Source organism: Apiospora phragmitis (genome assembly GCF_038363925.1).
Source record: "Apiospora phragmitis strain CBS 135458 chromosome Unknown utg000006l:1.0-5683423.0:1.0-5690449.0, whole genome shotgun sequence".
Lineage (NCBI taxonomy): Eukaryota > Fungi > Ascomycota > Sordariomycetes > Amphisphaeriales > Apiosporaceae > Apiospora > Apiospora phragmitis.
The window spans coordinates 1294210-1311504 of NW_027117404.1; the positions used below are offsets into that span (position 1 = coordinate 1294210).

At 51.9% G+C, this 17295-nt stretch overlaps 3 protein-coding genes across 3 annotated transcripts; 1 reads left to right on the plus strand and 2 right to left on the minus strand.

The window, feature by feature from the left end:
* Window positions 1-98: 98 nt before the first annotated feature.
* Window positions 99-1997, minus strand: PG994_005686 (uncharacterized protein; the record flags this gene model as incomplete). The annotated part of the gene is made up of 1 exon (XM_066857095.1): window positions 99-1997. The coding sequence occupies one exon, from the start codon at window positions 1995-1997 to the stop codon at window positions 99-101; it is 1899 nt and encodes a 632-aa protein (XP_066716364.1).
* Window positions 1998-5067: 3070 nt separating this feature from the next.
* On the minus strand, window positions 5068-7201 carry PG994_005687 (uncharacterized protein; the record flags this gene model as incomplete). Its single annotated transcript, XM_066857096.1, has 6 exons — window positions 5068-5158; window positions 5224-5364; window positions 5444-6029; window positions 6126-6517; window positions 6596-6672; window positions 6932-7201. The coding sequence occupies 6 exons, from the start codon at window positions 7199-7201 to the stop codon at window positions 5068-5070; spliced, it is 1557 nt and encodes a 518-aa protein (XP_066716365.1).
* Window positions 7202-12905: 5704 nt separating this feature from the next.
* On the plus strand, window positions 12906-14809 carry PG994_005688 (uncharacterized protein; the record flags this gene model as incomplete). The annotated part of the gene is made up of 4 exons (XM_066857097.1): window positions 12906-13285; window positions 13338-13944; window positions 14013-14728; window positions 14794-14809. 4 exons carry the CDS (start codon window positions 12906-12908, stop codon window positions 14807-14809), a joined length of 1719 nt encoding a protein of 572 aa, XP_066716366.1.
* Between the last annotated feature and the right edge of the window lie 2486 nt (window positions 14810-17295).

Here is a 17295-nt window from a genome sequence, read left to right on the forward strand (position 1 = left end):
CCTCGTATGCCAGGAAACCAGATGAACGTTCGGTTTTCCCAGAATAAGAGAGACCCAGAAGTACACAAAATGCAAGTGGATAAGGATGATCAAGACGATCAGCAAAGACCACCAATGGCGGCCTCGCTGCGCTCGTAGATCGGGGTCATGGGTCCTCGACGAGGACCAAAGGTGTCGTTGTGAGTATCGCGATGGTCATGTGTGGAGCCATTGTCGACGTACGCAGGGAACCGCTCCGTGCTCTTCTGTGAATCGGGAGTTCCGGCCTCGGTTACGATCTTGTGGGGGAGCTTGTGTTCCTCCTGAAGACGCTTAAAGGGGTTTGTGCTGCTGGCAGCGCGCGGGACGGGGTGCGAGCCCAAAGCCTCCTTAGGACGCGGGGCGCTGTAAGTCTTCGTGTACGAGGCACCGGAGGCATCTTGGGCGACCTGATCCTTTTCGCTGTCGTCTGCGTATGAGCTGATAAGAGAGGACAGAGTCGACTTGGTGTCAACGGAAGGCATCATAGGGATGTTGGTCTCGGATGACAGGTCCGGAACAGCTACAGAGTGGGGGATTCTACCAGCAACTAGCTTATCTGTCGATGCCGTTAGAGACTCGTCATCCTTGGGTGTCTTCGACGACTCGGGCGAGTCATTGTCGGACGAGGAAGCCTGATGTTGCTCCTGTTGACCATGTCGAAGATCAGCTCCTTGGCGGCGTGCAGCAGAATAGATGAGAGAGTCGCTACGGGCAACACCGATAGGAGTGCCATCAGCCCGCAGAACTGCAGCAGCAGGTCGAGCCTCAACGATACTTTGTGCGCAGAGGGCGGTTCGGACCGACTCGACGTCGAAAATGCCACTAGCACGCTTGCTCTGGGTCGAATTGGGCGGTGCAACGAGATTGTGAAGTCCCTCAGCGACGATCCTGTTGCTCTGGCGAATATGGACTGGCTCAGGGGTCGTAGGGCCACGCGAGAAACAGGGGGCTCTCTCGTTCTGGCCTGCGGCAGCAACTCCTGAAGGGCCGCGCTGGGTCATGTCGTCGAGTTCAATGGCGGGGTCACTGTTCCGGACAGGTGTAGGGGTAGAGTATCTGACGATGTTGCGCATCTCAATCAACTCCTCCTCGTTTTGGCTGTTACGATGAATGGCCATAACCAGAGAAGTCTTGCGGCGAGCATAAGTTACGATGACGGCGGCCATGGAAATGAAACAAAAGCCAATGGATAGAACCAACCACACTATCTGTCTGGTATTGGTGATCTTATGCTCATCACTGTACAGTACCATAACTGTCATGGCAGAGACGGTCGAGAAGGCTGTGATGTATGTTGATATAATCGCAGCCCAGAAGGCAACGCTCCATGGCTTGACTGGGCGGTTCATCAATTCGCGGATATTGATTCTCAGCAGGACAAACTTTCTCTTGCGTGCAGCCTCCGGGTGATTCTCCGGTCGATGAACTAGCATAGTTGCCGGGGTAGCTGTCTGCGATGGAAAGGGATTGAAGCTGTTGCGGCTCGAATCATGGCCACATCCAGCGTCAAATTGGGATTCATTGATAGGCGATGTAACGTTCGGCATGGCGATAGGAAGAGAGGTACGGTTCTCGATGCGACTCTGGTTTCGGACATCGAGTAGGACGCGATGCGTCTGGTTCAGGGTTGCCTCAGGGTCAGAGTCTGGACCATAGTCGGTGCCACCCATAGGTCCGCCGCCGTGCTCGGCGCTAGCAACATGGCGGAAATCGAACGGGGCGCTGATCTTGGCCTTGGGGGGTGACTCGTGAATGAATGGCAAGAACGATCCCGCGCTGCTAAAGACCTGTGCTCCGCGCGAGAGCTGAGTCGCCAAGCCGTTTTTGATACGTTTGGAGTTTGTTTGGAGGACACGCTGGGCAAGCGGGGCATCATTGCCAGTCGACTCGGGGCTAATACTTCCCATAGAGTTGAACGAGCGCTTTAAGCCGTGTCGAGTAGGTGGGCGAACCGGAGGAGGAGCCGGCAGTCTCATGGTGGCACGGACATGGGAGTGCGGTGTCCACTCTGCGAAGTGTAGTTACGACGAGACTTGGGGCGCTCCATAGCAACCCGGTCAACACCGGCATCGCCGGCCAAAGGCCACTCTGCCAGCGGGACGGCCATAGTCGTTCCAGATGAAGGGGAAGAGCCTCCGGAATACGGGGTAGAAGTTCTCTCCTTGGATCCCATGTTGCCAGCACAAGTGGAAGTCATTGTCTTGACTTTGTGGGTGTTGTGGTTTCTGTTGAGATTGTGCGGCAGATACAGTTGCCGCAAGTAGTAGTGATTCCGTTACTCACGGTGAGTTTTGGACACTTGGAATAAAGGTCTGTTGTGGGTGGTACTGAGTCGGCCGAATGTTAGTTCATGTACCGCAAATTCGTATTGCAAGGCTGAAGGCGTGTTGAAGGGACGGAAGGTTGGGGATTTGTCTGAAAGAGGATGGAATTGAAAAGACGTGGTTGTGAAGCAGAATTAACGGAGGTGAAGGTTAACGTCTGGAAGGGGACGGACTTGACAAGATGTGGTAGTGAAGCAGAATTAACGGAGGTGAAGGTTAACGTCTGAAATAGGATGTACTTACGGAAATACGTATTAGAAAAGGCAGATTCTTCACTAATACTAATGAAGGTAGGGTTAGAAATGTAGAGATTGAGGTTGAGGCGTAAAAGTAGAGGTTGAGGTTGTGGTTGTGGTTGTGGTAGTGGTAGAAGTGAAGGGCAGAGGGAGAGGTAGAGGTTTAAAGGTTGAGGTAGAAGTCTGAAAGAATGTGGGCAAGGGAAAAGCTGTGTAGGAAAGAGAAAGTGAGCATACCAGATGCAAGTTTGTCCTGTAAGACAAACACGGAGAAGTACCAGCTCAAGATAGGTGATTGTCAGAATCGCTTTTAGATCACTAGATCAGTTCGTGGGCCGAGGAAGTAACACCCTTGCAATGTGTGAACAATAGAATCACCCTTTGATCACTTCGTGATGACTCCGGCGTCGAAAGGGGAAACTGCTCGGCCGCTGTGATTAGACACGGGATGAAGAAACGGCGGGTCCGGTTTTGCGGCTTGAAGCTTTTTCCGCGGGTCCCGATAGGGGTTTTGGAGTCTTGCTGCGTTGTAGCTGTAGGTGAGGTTACCGGACGAAGCTGAACCATTGGCCGAAAAGGGGTCGGGTTAAGTTGGAAGGTTAAGATAATGCCGGTCCAAGGTGATGATATGGAATGTTGGACGCCAACAAGTCAACGAGTAGCACCAGAGCTCGAAACGTTCCGTAACGGGCGGGCGCAAGGAGTCATTAAGATAAAACCGCCACGACAAGAAGGAGTGAACGAATAAAGTCGTGAAGAAAATGGCGAGAGCACGCGACTCAAAAGGTATCTCCACGACAAGAAGGAGTGAAATACTAAATCGTGTCGAAAAAGGCGAGAGCACGCGACTCACAATGTGTGTGAGAAGTATCGCCAGGTACAGAAGGAGTGGACGAATGGATCGCAAAAAGTAGGCGAGAGCACGCGACCCAAAAGGTATCTTCACGAACAGAGGGAGGGGGAAAATGAGTCGCGACGAAACGAGCGAGCGCACGCGTCCCAAAATGGATATGGGAGGTATCGTGGTGTACAAAAGGAGTGGACGGGTTTCAACAAAAAAGGCGGGAGCACATGGGCCAGAAGGATTGGAAGAGTAAGTTGCTACAGAAATGGCGAGAGCATGCGCCAAAGTCGGATCTTTATAAGGAAAACAGCAAGGTAGGCCACTCAATGGCCACGCGTTGGTGCACAACTCGCCAAAAGCCTTTTATCAAAACAGGTAGGTGGCCAAGCAACGATAATTGCCAGGTCAAGGACCTGAGGCAGTAACAATTAAAACAACCGTCTACATAGTAAGTAGAAGCACCCTATTCTACATATGATCCATCGTCAAGTGGAGTAACAGAACGCGATCGTCAGGCCTTGAGATGGGTTGCCGCCGCTTGATGCACAACAAAAGAAAAATCAGGGTGGCGGACGGCGAGAGGGGACTTCAGCTTCTAGGGAATACACAGAAACCATCGCCGACTGGGCAGGGAACAGAATTAAGTTTTCAGTCAACAATGCATGAGATATGGCCGTATCTTTCCTATCAGGCTTCACTCTTAACATAAAAGGAAAAAGCTCAAAGAGGACAGACAACAGGAGGACCTTCATCCCTCTGCCGCTACCTTTCGAAGGAAGAAGCTGAGCGGTCGGGTTCCAATTACTGTGGCATAGGCTCTGCAACGAACTGGGGGGAAATTCCAATCTGTTGCATCCGTCCAGGTTCCTTGATAGAACTAACAAGCCAGCCCTCCATGACAGTAGATACTCGAATGATGACTTGGTGGCGGCATATCGTCAGCTTGCACAGTCCCTTACTCGGGTACACACCACGGGCTTTCCGGACCGTTCAGGTTGCCACGTGTCTTGTCGTCCTCATGCTTAGTGTACGCGAACCTTCAACGGTACGTGTAGGAGGTCATGCCTTAACCCTCGTGGTAAGCGGGCCAATGTTGATAATATAGCATAGAAACAGCCGGTGTGTGACAACGGGGACCTCATGACCGTCTACTGCATTGGGACCCAAAGGTGCCAGGGCATTGACACCACTACATTCATACCTCTACATCTACATCTACCTCTACTACGGTACAGTCGACCACACCAACTGTTTAAAGGCAATTAGCCAATATGTCTAAACGATCATCTGGGTGATACTCACCCAAGCCCGTATACACACTGAACAAGGGAGGTAAGGAACGTCTGCGGATCTACCAGTTTATCAAGTCTATGATGACATATCAAACTTCACTCATGGTACAGACCGCACTATTGCCCATAGATATTGACATGTACAGTAAGCAATACTCCTTTGAATATCTTCGCTGGGCTTGATAACTAAGAAGTCATAGTAGTAGGCCCAATACTAAGTAAATATTTCTACACATCGCCATGGGCCAAGACAGCATATGATCCAAATTCAAATCCCGAAAGGAGATAAAGAAGAAAACAAACTTAGGAGATAAACTACGGCTAGCTAATATCAAGTCCATTCGGCTCCTTTATTTGTTCTGATGAGAGACTCTGCAGAGGCGCCCATTCTGAGAAGGTAAGAAATCGCCCGTCTCCACGGCCCACCCCTCGCTGCCGACGCTAGTCGGCGCCCAGAAGAGGTCCAGGGATCATATTTGCGCTTGATCGCCACCAGGCCAGGGTACTTGTCGCGGCCCCAGAACGCGTCCTGCCAGTGCGGCTCCAGCAGGTCCGCCTCGTTAACGTACACGCCCGCGTCCGGCGACGCCGCGCGCCACCGCGTCATCGACTCATTGAACCGGGCATAGCTGGCGAGGGACTTGTCTCTTGTCGAGTAATCGCCCACCCGTTCAAACAGGTCCGCGTGTATGGTGGCTCGGCGCCATCCGGCGCTCACAGCGTTACCTGGTGGTGGGGACGACAGCAGTAGCGCCCGAAGAGCCATAATACGCCGACGCCGCGGCTTCCGTCGGCGCGAGGTGGATGCCGTGGAACTGGTACCCGGCCTCAACGGAGTACCGCACGGCGGCCACGACGTCGGCGTACATCGCGGGGTCCTCCCAGTCCCGCGCCGAGAACAGTCGGCTCGCGAACACCTGGTTTCCGGGGACGTCGCCACGGCCACGGCTCGCGTCGGCCCAGCGCGTCGAGACGATTGGTTTGGGGACGGCGATGGAAATGCCGAGGCGCGCGAGCTCGTCGATGTGCGGCGCAATTAGCGCCGTGATCTCGACGAACGACTTGCCGGGGAACTCGTACGTCGTGTCGTACGAGTAGTGGCCGGTGCTGTTGCTGCCCGAGACGTAGCTGTAGCCGGTTCCGTAGTGGGGCTTCTCGGTTACGCGCTTGCCTAACTGGTTCTCCGCGGCGAACGCGCGCCAGAACGGCTCGAGGGTCCCGTTGTCCGGGGTGGCGAACGTGATCGTCACGGAGTTGAAGCTGAGGGAGGGGTACGATTTGACGACCGCTGAGGTGACGATGCCATAGGTGCCTATAAATGCGATTGGACACAAAATGTAAGAATGTGGGCTATTAATATTTCAGGAAGTCAGACTGTTGGAGAAAAAAGAAAATGTGCTCTACTGACCAGGACCACCACCTCTTAGCGCATAGTATAAGTCGGAGTTGGTCTCCGGATCAGCCGTGACAAATCTACCATCCGCAGTGACAACCTGGAGCGAAAGAGGCTGATCTGCGCCTAGTCCGTACAGGGAAGCGATGGGAGAGTGACCCCCACCCGTCATCCATCCTCCATAGGCGCCGACGGTGCTATCACTCGGTACCACCAGCGTCATGTTGTGGCGCTTCATGAAGCTGAACATCTCCCACGACTCCAGCCCCGAAGAGACTTTGGCAGCCATCCCACTGAAACCGCCTTGCTTGTGCTGGGGTAGGAACTCAAAGTCCTTGAGGTGATGGGTCCATATTAAGAGGGACCCGGCGCCGACAGCCCTTCCGATCCAGTCGTGGCCCGTATTTCTATGGTTATGAACCACCCAAGGTTAGAGGAAGCCCCTCCCTTCAGTCTATGCGATTCGATTTGGTTGTCAGACTCACTTGATGACCAGTCTCAGGTTTCTGTTTCTGGCAAAGTTGACTCCCATCTGCACATGCTTCACGGTCGTAGCATTGACCTGTGATAATTGGTTCATTCAGCATTGCTATCGAGGGAACGAGGAACAATCCGATAATAGTGAGTGGAACTTACAACATAAACAGGGAAACCCCCTTTTGTACAATTGCCCTGCGGATTACCCCACCGAGCAGGTTTGTCCCTCAGTCCAGACGGTCATTCCGGATACCGGATTGTCGATGTAAAAGCGGCTGCTTCTGGCACTCGTGAGAATGTCGTTAAGCAGCCTGGGCATAGTACTCGGAGTTTTTATAGCAAACCGCTCCTGGAGGAGGCGGCTTTAGGAGCGCACCGCCCAAAGAGTTGTTCAGTTTCTTCCATTCCTCCTCCGGTGGCCAGCTCGGCTCGCCGGGGAAGGCCCGGCATCCGTGCAAGTCCTGGACGGGATGAGCGTCGTCTGCATCGCCAAAAGCAATGGCAGGGAACGCTTCGGTATCAGCTGGGGCCAGCTGGACTGCCTCAAAGGGGAAATTGTAGCCCAGTGCTTTCGAAGCAAGGACGCAAATTGCGATCAATAACAGGGACTTCATGATGCAATGTGGCAAGGGTGTTTACTCAAAACCAATATTCCAGGCTTGCGTCCCGTGAAACTAACTGCCTCTTTGGGGCCTGTTGGGCGTGGTAGAGATTATTATACTTTGATGCTGCTATGCGGATGGCGGGGGCTGACACCTTTACTGCTCCCCTCCCTAGTCCCTTCTTGTGACACAGTTGCACTTTGATAGGTTATCAGAGCGGGAGTACTACACGGTGGCTGCAGGATCACTACTCGAAGACTACATTGCGTGCTGCCGTTCTAATTCCAAACTCATCACCAGTCTATATTTCTTACACTCCACGAAGCTTCAAGTAGCGGCATCTACTGTGTCGAAGTGAAAAGTTGCACATTGACAATAAGTCGTAGTGCGGGCCTTTAATTTTGTTTCCTTGCTGTGTATATACAACGGGAAAAGTTTACGACATATACGGAATTGGCATGACTTTGTTTCTCAGTAGGTGATATGGCTAGTCTATGTAGTCGGAGACTGATTGGGCAGATTCTATAAAAGGTGGAGACGAGCGCTCAGCAACTAAGTTCGTAACGGAGAGCGAATGTAACCTTGAGGTAACATTGAAGTAAGCCTGCATACATCGTACTGGTTCTTTCTGACACATGGAGAGCCCGACTGGCAATGGGATGTATGTGAGAAGTCACATTCAAGCCATGTGCTCAGAAGGTTTGAATCTCCCTGACGTTCAAGGTGTAATAGGGGCTACATAGTATTTCTGCAGGCTGTAGTCCTTAGGGTACTTTTGGCTCATCTTTATTGACAGCCCGATACTATGATGGTGAGAACGATGGTGTGCTCCTGTGTGCTTCCTTCTGATTGGCTTAGGATGCATTATTGCTTGATTATTACTTGAAGGTTCTGGCTCGACCTATGTGGTCTTCTTCATTACCCTAGCTCTTCGTAAACATCTATATTTAGAAACGGGATCCAGAAAGGGAAAATCAGTGGCATGTTCAACCATTGGCCCGGCCTCTCTTCCTCTCTCTTCTCCAAGGCATCATCATAGCATGGTTCGGACTAGAATTGTTTTCAACTGATCTTGGTTACGACTGAGTTCATGAGGGGTCGGTTAACTACATTTCCTGCGTTTCTCCATGTCTGACTTATGGTAGAGTGACATGAGGCTTGCTGTTGTCATTTCTCTGGTTCTAGAACATGTTCATGTGTTAGGTGATGAGGAATTGTACCGAATATCACCACGTATATAAGCCGCTGCGCGAGAATATATCCGGCGATTGTCTCACTCAGCTTACCGGCTGTAAGCTTGCACATGGCGCTGGCTCAGCACCTATAAGTCAGTGATACCGGCAGCCAGCCAGCTCTTACAGGCGGATCTCCGGGCCTGTATCCTTATACTAAGCCACAGTATCGAAAGCCACAGAAATGTCCACCTCGTCGTCTTATTGGAGGAAATAATTCGACCCCGAGCTTGACTGTAGCTTCCAGTGAAATAAGGGTTTGCTGCAACCTTGACTAATCAAATGTTTGCCATTGTGCGTAGTACGGTCAGGTTTGCTTACGGAGGTCTTATCAGATGATGAGAAATACAGCTTCCATCATGGTATCGCGTTGCACGACAGGCAGCAGAGATGAGGACTCATTTCGGATCCGATGCAATGGTAAGTAGGCGGCACTACCCTTTCTGCCGATGGGGGTCCTCGGCTGGCCGCGTGGTTTCCATATTTGTCCCCGCGCTTTCAGGGGGGCTCGGATGGCACGGTGGCCCACCCATCCATCCACCCTTCAAGATCGGGATGGGTGGCCCATTCCTTGTTTAGGACCTCGCAGCTTACATGAACTATTGGATTCTCAAGACTGCCGAGTACTTTTGAAGATCCAGTCGCATCGCAAGATGGAACACTGTGACGGCGTTGTCACAACCTACATCACACTATTTCTCTTGGAGGCGAAACCAGACGGGGACCGGTTTAGGCGAGTTCCTCCGGGGAACCGGCAGGATTTCAGAAGGAGTTTTACGAGTGTGTCGATCCTCCGCCACCCCTGTCCCAAGGGCTTTTGGAAGACGAGAACGAATATTTGCGAACAGTGTAAATCGCAACATTGATTATCTGTCTTACGGGATCTCCATTCTATCGCATCCACAATGCTGATTTAATTCCCGGTGGCGTTGACGATCTTCTCCCTATCTTGAAATAAATCAGATTGCCGCATCCGGCGACCAGACGGAAAGCTAGAGACGCGACGTCCCGATCTTGTGAAGGCCAAGGCGGACAGGTGGGGGTAGAAAGGCGTTTTCCCCCTCGAGCACGAGAAATGATGAAGTGGCATAGAAAGTGGCGTGAGGCGTCGTCGCGGTCTTTACGTAGTTGTTACACTGCATGATAGGATGCACTCTTTCCCTGATGTCACGAGCATGGGGAAGCAAAGAACTCCACAGCTGATGGACATACAATGCCTGCAAGTTAAGGAGCCCGTTCGGGCAACGACGTAGTGGGTGCCTTGCTTGCTCATGAACGCTTGCCAAGGAGAGAGAACACGGCGCGAAGCACTGGTGGTTGCTTTTCCAATGTTCGCAGCAGGGAAGCTTGGGCTGTCAACACGAGGTGGTCCAAGATGGTGGTTTGAAGGCTGACCACGGCATTGTCACAACCTCGGGTCAGGTGAAATTCAATTGCCGCGCCGGTATTGCGCTGGCCGACGACCGCCTGGGACATAATATGGATGTCGGTTCTAAACCACCACGACGGAACACAAGAATTTCAGGTCAGAGAGATTCACACCAGGGATGGCGGGAGCTAAGTCGACTAGTAGAATTATGGGGATGCACATGTTTCAGAGCTTAATCCGACGGGAATGCCCCCTGCTGCATTGCTTCGAAATTGCAAGATAATATAAAATAGATGGGCAATTAACACTGAATCTGAAGGAGCAAAGATGGGTAGCGGCATGCATCATCGGAACTCCCCAGCGTATGTATGCGTCTACATCTATGTATTACAACCAGGTCCTTCCTTTTCCGGGAACATGGGTCCTGCAATGCGATCGGCAAGGAAAGCGAGGGGCCGGTCAAGCCAAACTGCGCACTTGTGACGCTGCGCTGGCGCTGCCCACATTCCCTTCCCGTGTCGTTCCCAAGCCCCAGGTGACCGCAACCCGTCTTCAGCTCCAAGCTTTGTTCCAACCGTATCACGACACGGCCTTTCCTGAAACAGCCCAATATATACAAGGCTATCCTTATCAACCTCAGCTGAGAGCCCGGATTCTCGGGTCCTACTTACGTATTACGACATCAATCTTACCCCCGATTCACGTGGCCATCAGCCTGAATGGGCCCATTCGCCCTCCGCCTCTGCCTTCCTCGCCAGCGTCATCATGGGGCAGCTGAGCCGGTGGAAAATATTGATTCGCCAAAGCCATATACACATTACGAACGAGGAAATAAGCGAATGACTGCAACCCCGTGTAGATCCCGTGCCTTTTCTGATGCAACAAATCCGGTAAGAGCTGACCGTTTTCTCAATAAGCAAGGCCATATCTGTGCTGTTAGACAAAACTGCCCACTCCGAGCCATTCTTTTTGACTGCAACCCATGGCTCTCTTCCGATGCTGTTGCCTGGGTTGCATTGGATCGGTATCTATCCGTACTTACCTACTCCTTAGCTGCGCTGTTATTACAGTCGGGCATGGAGCAACACCCACTCCACTCGACATGCAGCAACCTTCGCGTCACCTTGACCTCGCCCAAAGCGCCAGCACTAGCTACTGTGCGTGTCAGGGATTTCTGCTGCACGAAATCTCTCTCATGTAATAATGCAAGATCCCTGTACTAAATACGCCAACCTGTGTCGGGCGCTGCCTGGGCCAAAGATATATTTAGAAGGCGCGGTAGTGAACCCTGCTACTCTCCAGTTTCTTCTCAACTCCTAGAACAATGCCCGATATGGTTTATTGGTGCAGGATGCAAGTGTAGCCAGGCCAAGAATTCGGCATATGGTAGGACGATTCGAGTTTCCCGATCAGGCAGGGTGGCTGAAGCCATGTATTAGCTGCTTGTTCCTGCAGTGTCGGTCAAGCACGTAGGACCGAGCCGATGTTTGCTTGATATGTCATATTTCTGGTGATTGTACACCCGCGGAACCGGATATATGCTTGGCACTTGGAGAGGCATACTACGTCTTGCTCTGTCTGCAAGCAACCTGGCATGCAGCTCTCATTGGGCCACCGGTCAGTCCAGCTGCCTCGCCGAGGTCGGAACTCGTTCTCTGGACCTCAACCCGAGACCAGCTGATGCTATACCACGCCCTGCCACAACCAACACCGGACTGTGGCTTTTGGGCAACTACCTAATGAGGCAGCCTATTCGCAGACGCCCAACAGTCAGTCATAGGTAAGCAAGTTGGTTCTTGTGTGGCTGGTCTCTTGACCCTCCAAGAGTGAACCCTGCGTCCGGATCTGCATGTAGTACATCTGACCGAGTACAAACTCAAGCCACGGAAAGCCTCGTAACTAAAGGTCTCTGCTATGTACAATGCTACTAGTATAATGGTGGTAATGGTGGTCATCGGTGCGCCCTTGACGGCGAGCCGCCCCTTTTTATCGATCCGCCACATTCCGTTGACGCAGGCAGAACGAGCCTCCAGCTGCATGCGCTCCCTGCATCAACAGCCGCATTCCATTTTTATTAGCCCGTATTACGGTGTTTTAACGACTAAGGATGCTAGAGGCAGGGCAGATTGGACGTTATGGTGCTCTCTGAGAATGAACCAGAAAATCCCATGGCTCTTGAATCCGATATGGACTATGGTATTCGTTTGCACTGAAGACTTCTGACTTGCTACCTCGGTGCGTCGTTGGATGTTGGTAATGGCCAGTACGTACTCCTATAGGAGACAGGTCCTCGGCAGTCACTGGCAGCACCCAAAAAGTTACACAGCGAATTACTGTCCCAAAGAGGATGCTGGGAAGATGCCCTTACCCCTGAGTTTTCAGCATCTTCGCAGTCAAGTGACGGGAACGGACTTTCTGTTCTGCCTATACCGTCCGTGATCACAATCTCCATTGCCTTCGAGCTCCCCTTTCAGGTCAGGTCAACCACTCCTGCACACCCTTTCACATCTCTCGGCGCCTACACATGAGGACTATCGATTTGCTTACCCTGTCCCTGCTGGGTTTGGATCCTGACCTGAGAAAGTCGATGGGATGAGGATGAACGGCAAACATCGCCTGGTCCCGTGGTGGGGTGTTTGGCTTATCATCGTATTTGTCATGGAACTATACGGGTTTTCCTGGCACGAAGGATCCGTCGTGATGGTGTTGTAAGCAGGTTCATCAAACAGTGCTTGCTTTCACTATCCACGAGAGGGGGTATGGTTGGCAGCTTTCCAGGGGGTCTTTACCATGAATTCTCGGCCTTGTGGTCCATTACCGCAGACTCATCGTGATCAGTACAGCTGATACACGGCCCCTTTTCGAGCCATCTCAGCATATGCTGTTGGCTCTGTGTTGGACCACACCGGTGACCTATATAACCCTCGTGGTTTCCCAACTTCGAGAGACCTTGTTTGTGGACATCATCAAGCATCTTCCTAGTTCCTTTTCCCAGACACCCACTTTGATTATTCTTTGAGACATCTTCTCTTCGAGGCGCTCGCTGTACCTCTTCAATGCAATAAATTGCTTTTTTGCCAACATTCTGCTTTTAATCAAGCCTAATACCCCAATCATGTGGGCACTCCCATACCTTACGGGCCTTGCTTCTATCTCGCTCCTCGTGAGCCTCTGTGCGGCGGCTCCTGCTCCTGCTCTTGAGGTCTCTGAGATCAAGACGCGAGCTGCCAGCACTTGCAACACTCCTGCCAACCGAGCTTGTTGGACTGACGACTTCAACATACAGACGGACTATGAGACTTCCACGCCGCCTGCAGGCTCGACTCCGAGGACCTTCGACTGGGAGCTCACCGAGCAGGACAACTGGGTGACCTCAGATGGTCGTATCCTCCCGAAGGTGATGCTCGTCAACGGCCAGTTCCCTGGCCCTACCATTCAGGCTGACTGGGGTGACGACATTGTCGTTAATGTGAAGAACAGTCTGAGGACTAATGGGTAAGGACCCTCTCGCCTCATTGTAATGGGCCGTACTAACATTAGTTTCTAGAACGTCCATCCATTGGCATGGTATTCGTCAGTTTCATAACAACATCCACGACGGAGCTAATGGTGTCACTGAGTGCCCGCTTGCCCCTGGCAAGAGCAAGACTTATCGCTGGCGAGCCACGCAGTATGGCACCTCCTGGTACCACTCTCACTTCTCAGCGCAGTACGGAAATGGCGTCTGGGGCCCCATTGTGATCAACGGCCCGTCCTCCAACGACTGGGATATCGATCTCGGTCCTTTCCCTATCAGCGACTCCTACGACAAAGCGGCGGACGAGATCGTCTTCTTCACTCAGACCGCGGGAGCCCCCGCGAGTAACAACGTGCTTTTCAACGGTACCAACATCAATCCCGATGATCCTACCCTTGGTAGATATGCACGTGTTCAGCTCCAGCCGGGCAAACGCCATCTCCTGCGTCTGATGAATCCCTCAGTGGAGAACAACTTCCACGTCAAGCTTGTCGGGCACCAGTTCAATGTCATGGCCACCGACATGGTACCTGTCAATTCCTTCACAACGGACAGCTTGTTCATGGGAGTTGGTCAGAGATATGACGTTATGATTGATGCAAACCAGGCATCCGGCAATTACTGGTTCAACATCACTGTAGGTTCTCCTACATATACATCATGGCTTTCACGTCCTCAGAGCGGCCGCTAACATTTGCCAAACAGTTCCCGGAAAGCAAGCTTTGCGGAACCTCGCTCAACAATTTCCCAGCTGCCATCTTCACGTATGCGGATGCAGATCCAGAGGGCTTGCCTACGACCCAGGGTCCACCCTTTAACGACACCTCCTGTGAGGACCGGACCGACTTCACGCCCGTCATCAGCCGCCAGGCCCCCGACTTCACCCTCGACCCCGACCGGGACCTGCAGATCACGCTCGACGGCCCGCCCTTCCTCTGGAAGGTCAACGGCAGCGACGTCAATGTGGACTGGGACCGCCCCGTGCTCGACTACGTGCTCACGGGCAACACGTCGTACCCGCGGCGGGAGAACCTGTACGTCGTCGACGAGCGGGACGTGTACACGTACTGGGTCATCGAGAACCAGAACGCGCTGCCGCACCCGATGCACCTGCACGGGCACGACTTCCTGATCCTGGGCCGGTCGGCGCCCCAGGGCGCGCCGACCGCCTTCAGCGTGCCGCAGGACGGCGGGCAGCTCAACCTCGTCAACCCGACGCGCCGCGACGTCACGATGCTGCCCGGTAACGGCTGGCTCGTGGTGGCCTTCCGCGCCGACAACCCGGGCAACTGGCTCTTCCACTGCCACATCGCCTGGCACGTCAGCAGCGGCCTCGGCGTCGACTTCCTCGAGCGCGGCGCCGAGCAGGCGGGGCAGATCAGCAGCCAGGACCTCGCCGACTACCAGCAGACGTGCCAGGAGTGGCGCGACTACTTCCGGCGCAGGACCCATTCCCTAAGACCGACTCGGGCATTTGATCTGAGAGCAAGGCAAAGCTCTGAGACCGGCGGTGCGGTGTCGTTACTTACACACTCGTTCTCGTTCTCTTCTTATTCACTTCTCATACGCTCCCCCTTCACTCTTTACGGGGAAGCAACGTTTGTGTTGGCGTATCTGTTATACGACTTCCAAATATGGCATGATATAGTGGCTTACATGGCAGCTTTTTTTCTTCCCTTCCTCACCTTTCTTTGTATCTCCCCCCCTTCTCTGCACATACCTTACTCGGAGCTCACAATTTCCTACTCATGCCATTCGAAGTAAATACTTTAGAACATTTTGTTTCGTTGCTGTTCTATCTTGTTGACTGCTGTTACCTCACCAGCTTGTATTTGGCGGACGTTTTCCCATGAGTACAGTTTATTCGACAGACAGCCCGATTCAGCGTACCAAGCGAGACATACGGGATTGATTTCTTTCGCTATACAATGCCGTCTTTCCTGAAACAGATATAGCACTTTGGGTTATCTGCTAGGGTTGTTCGCTATCTCTGTTTTGTTCATTCGCTTCTTCATACATAATTAGTGCAAAATCTTAATGCAAATAGGAATTGATGTGTTTATACACAAAACTGTATTAATTACCACATGTTCTAAGATAACGCCTAACAGGTATAAAAAGGACTGTTATGAGGTGACATGGTCGAATCGATTTGATTAGATCGTTCTTGTGTCTAGCAGATTTAATTTAACCAACATAATTCATGTTCAGTTCGTCCTGTAATAAACACGGCGATATATCACTGAACTCAAGGCGTGAGTTGTTGTCGATATGTGCGGTCTGACTAAAGCTTTTGCATAGCACAGTCATTGCCTTTTCCCTGCAAACAGGATGTGCAAAAAGCCCTGTGCTGCGTGATTGACCAGCCAATCTGAACATAGCCGTACTATAGCATCAAATAGGGGTGACACCCAGTTGAAATGGAATAACATACCTACCTACACATATCAGCTGGCTATACACACTACATACATAGGTATCATAAGACATCCATTTTGAGCAACGATTATGAATATGGTACAGTAGCCTTCCCTAATGCGATTTGCTGGTAAACACCTATCCCGTTGGAATAGAGAGTTTATGGAGCCACTTAGCTGCCTCTCTTTTCGAAGGAACTGTCAGCACACGACTTGCTAATTACATATTTCCCTTCCTATCGCTCATGCCGCCGCCAACCGCAATATTGACTGGACATCGAGGCATTCGTGTCGAGATAATGATGTTGAATACACAGCAGAGGATTTTCCATCGGGCATCGGCCTATTGGTCGTTGCAGTGGTTCCACTCCAGACAGCCTTTAGCCGGCGGACATCCACTCGGCAACGAACCGCACTTGGATTTATTATGAGAAAACCAATTAAGGGACTGAGAGGGAAACATTTGCTACAGTAATACCTGAAACTATTTCGCCATTCGCTCTCCCCCTTTCTTCCTGTCAAGCTATTTCAATGCATAACGGAGTTGGCGCACCTACCTCCTCCTATGCCCTGCGTCTGTTGTTGCATACCCCAGACAGATATAACAGTGCATGGAAGGAAATGCCCGAATCCGGTGGCAACGTAGAAGAATTCCAAGCGACTGCTCCTCAGCAAACAGCGTGTGATTGCTGTTGGCTAGAAAGAAACAACGAACTGCGAACCAACCACTTACAAACAGTCGTGTTACTCGTTCCTGCCGGGAGATTCCTGACCGACCCTACAACCGAAGAAGAATGCTGCCTTAAATCCGGCAAAGCCCCGTCCGGAATCGAAGCAAACCAATGAGGATTACGGGATCACTTCTGCTGTGTGTGACCAAGCCGGCCCAGGGACTTCTCTCATTGGCTTCTCGTTGATGCAAGGAAAACGCACGGGTCACCACATCAACATACCGCGTCTTATTGATTCAATTGACCTCTGACCCTGGTCTGCATAGACATGCTTTCTGGAATCAATCCACGTCATATAGCAAATAAACCGAAGCTGAATTGAATGTACTTGCAGCTTTTTGGCTAGGGGAAAGAGGCACTAGAATGCCTAATCCTCGTAGTAATTCCATGCGACTCACAGCGCACCAATCAAGTCTTGTCTTGCAGCCCAACCCGGCAAGCGCGAATCTGATTGGAAAGGAAGAGAGACAGAGCAAGAGCTAGGTTAAGCTAAAAAGCAGAGCTTCTTCTGAGCAAAGCGCCTCTGACAAATTTCATGGGTCCCGTTCAGGACTCCAGTTATTCCTTAGGCTAGGACAGACAAGTCAGGCGATCCGTCGGTCAATTCGGTCGGTAGAGTTGTTGCAAAGGAGGAGGAGCTGCGAGCGAGAGCTTGAATTCCCCGAAGTGCAGCTTTTGATTTGATTTGATTTGATTGACTGTCCCAAGCTGGCGATGGCTCCGCGTTGGTAACCCCCCCCCCAACCCAGAGCGCCAACCCAAGCTCTCGAACCACAACACGCATTCCCAAACCGACCTAAGCACCTAACCTTCCACCAGTAGGTGGCCTATCTACCTGCC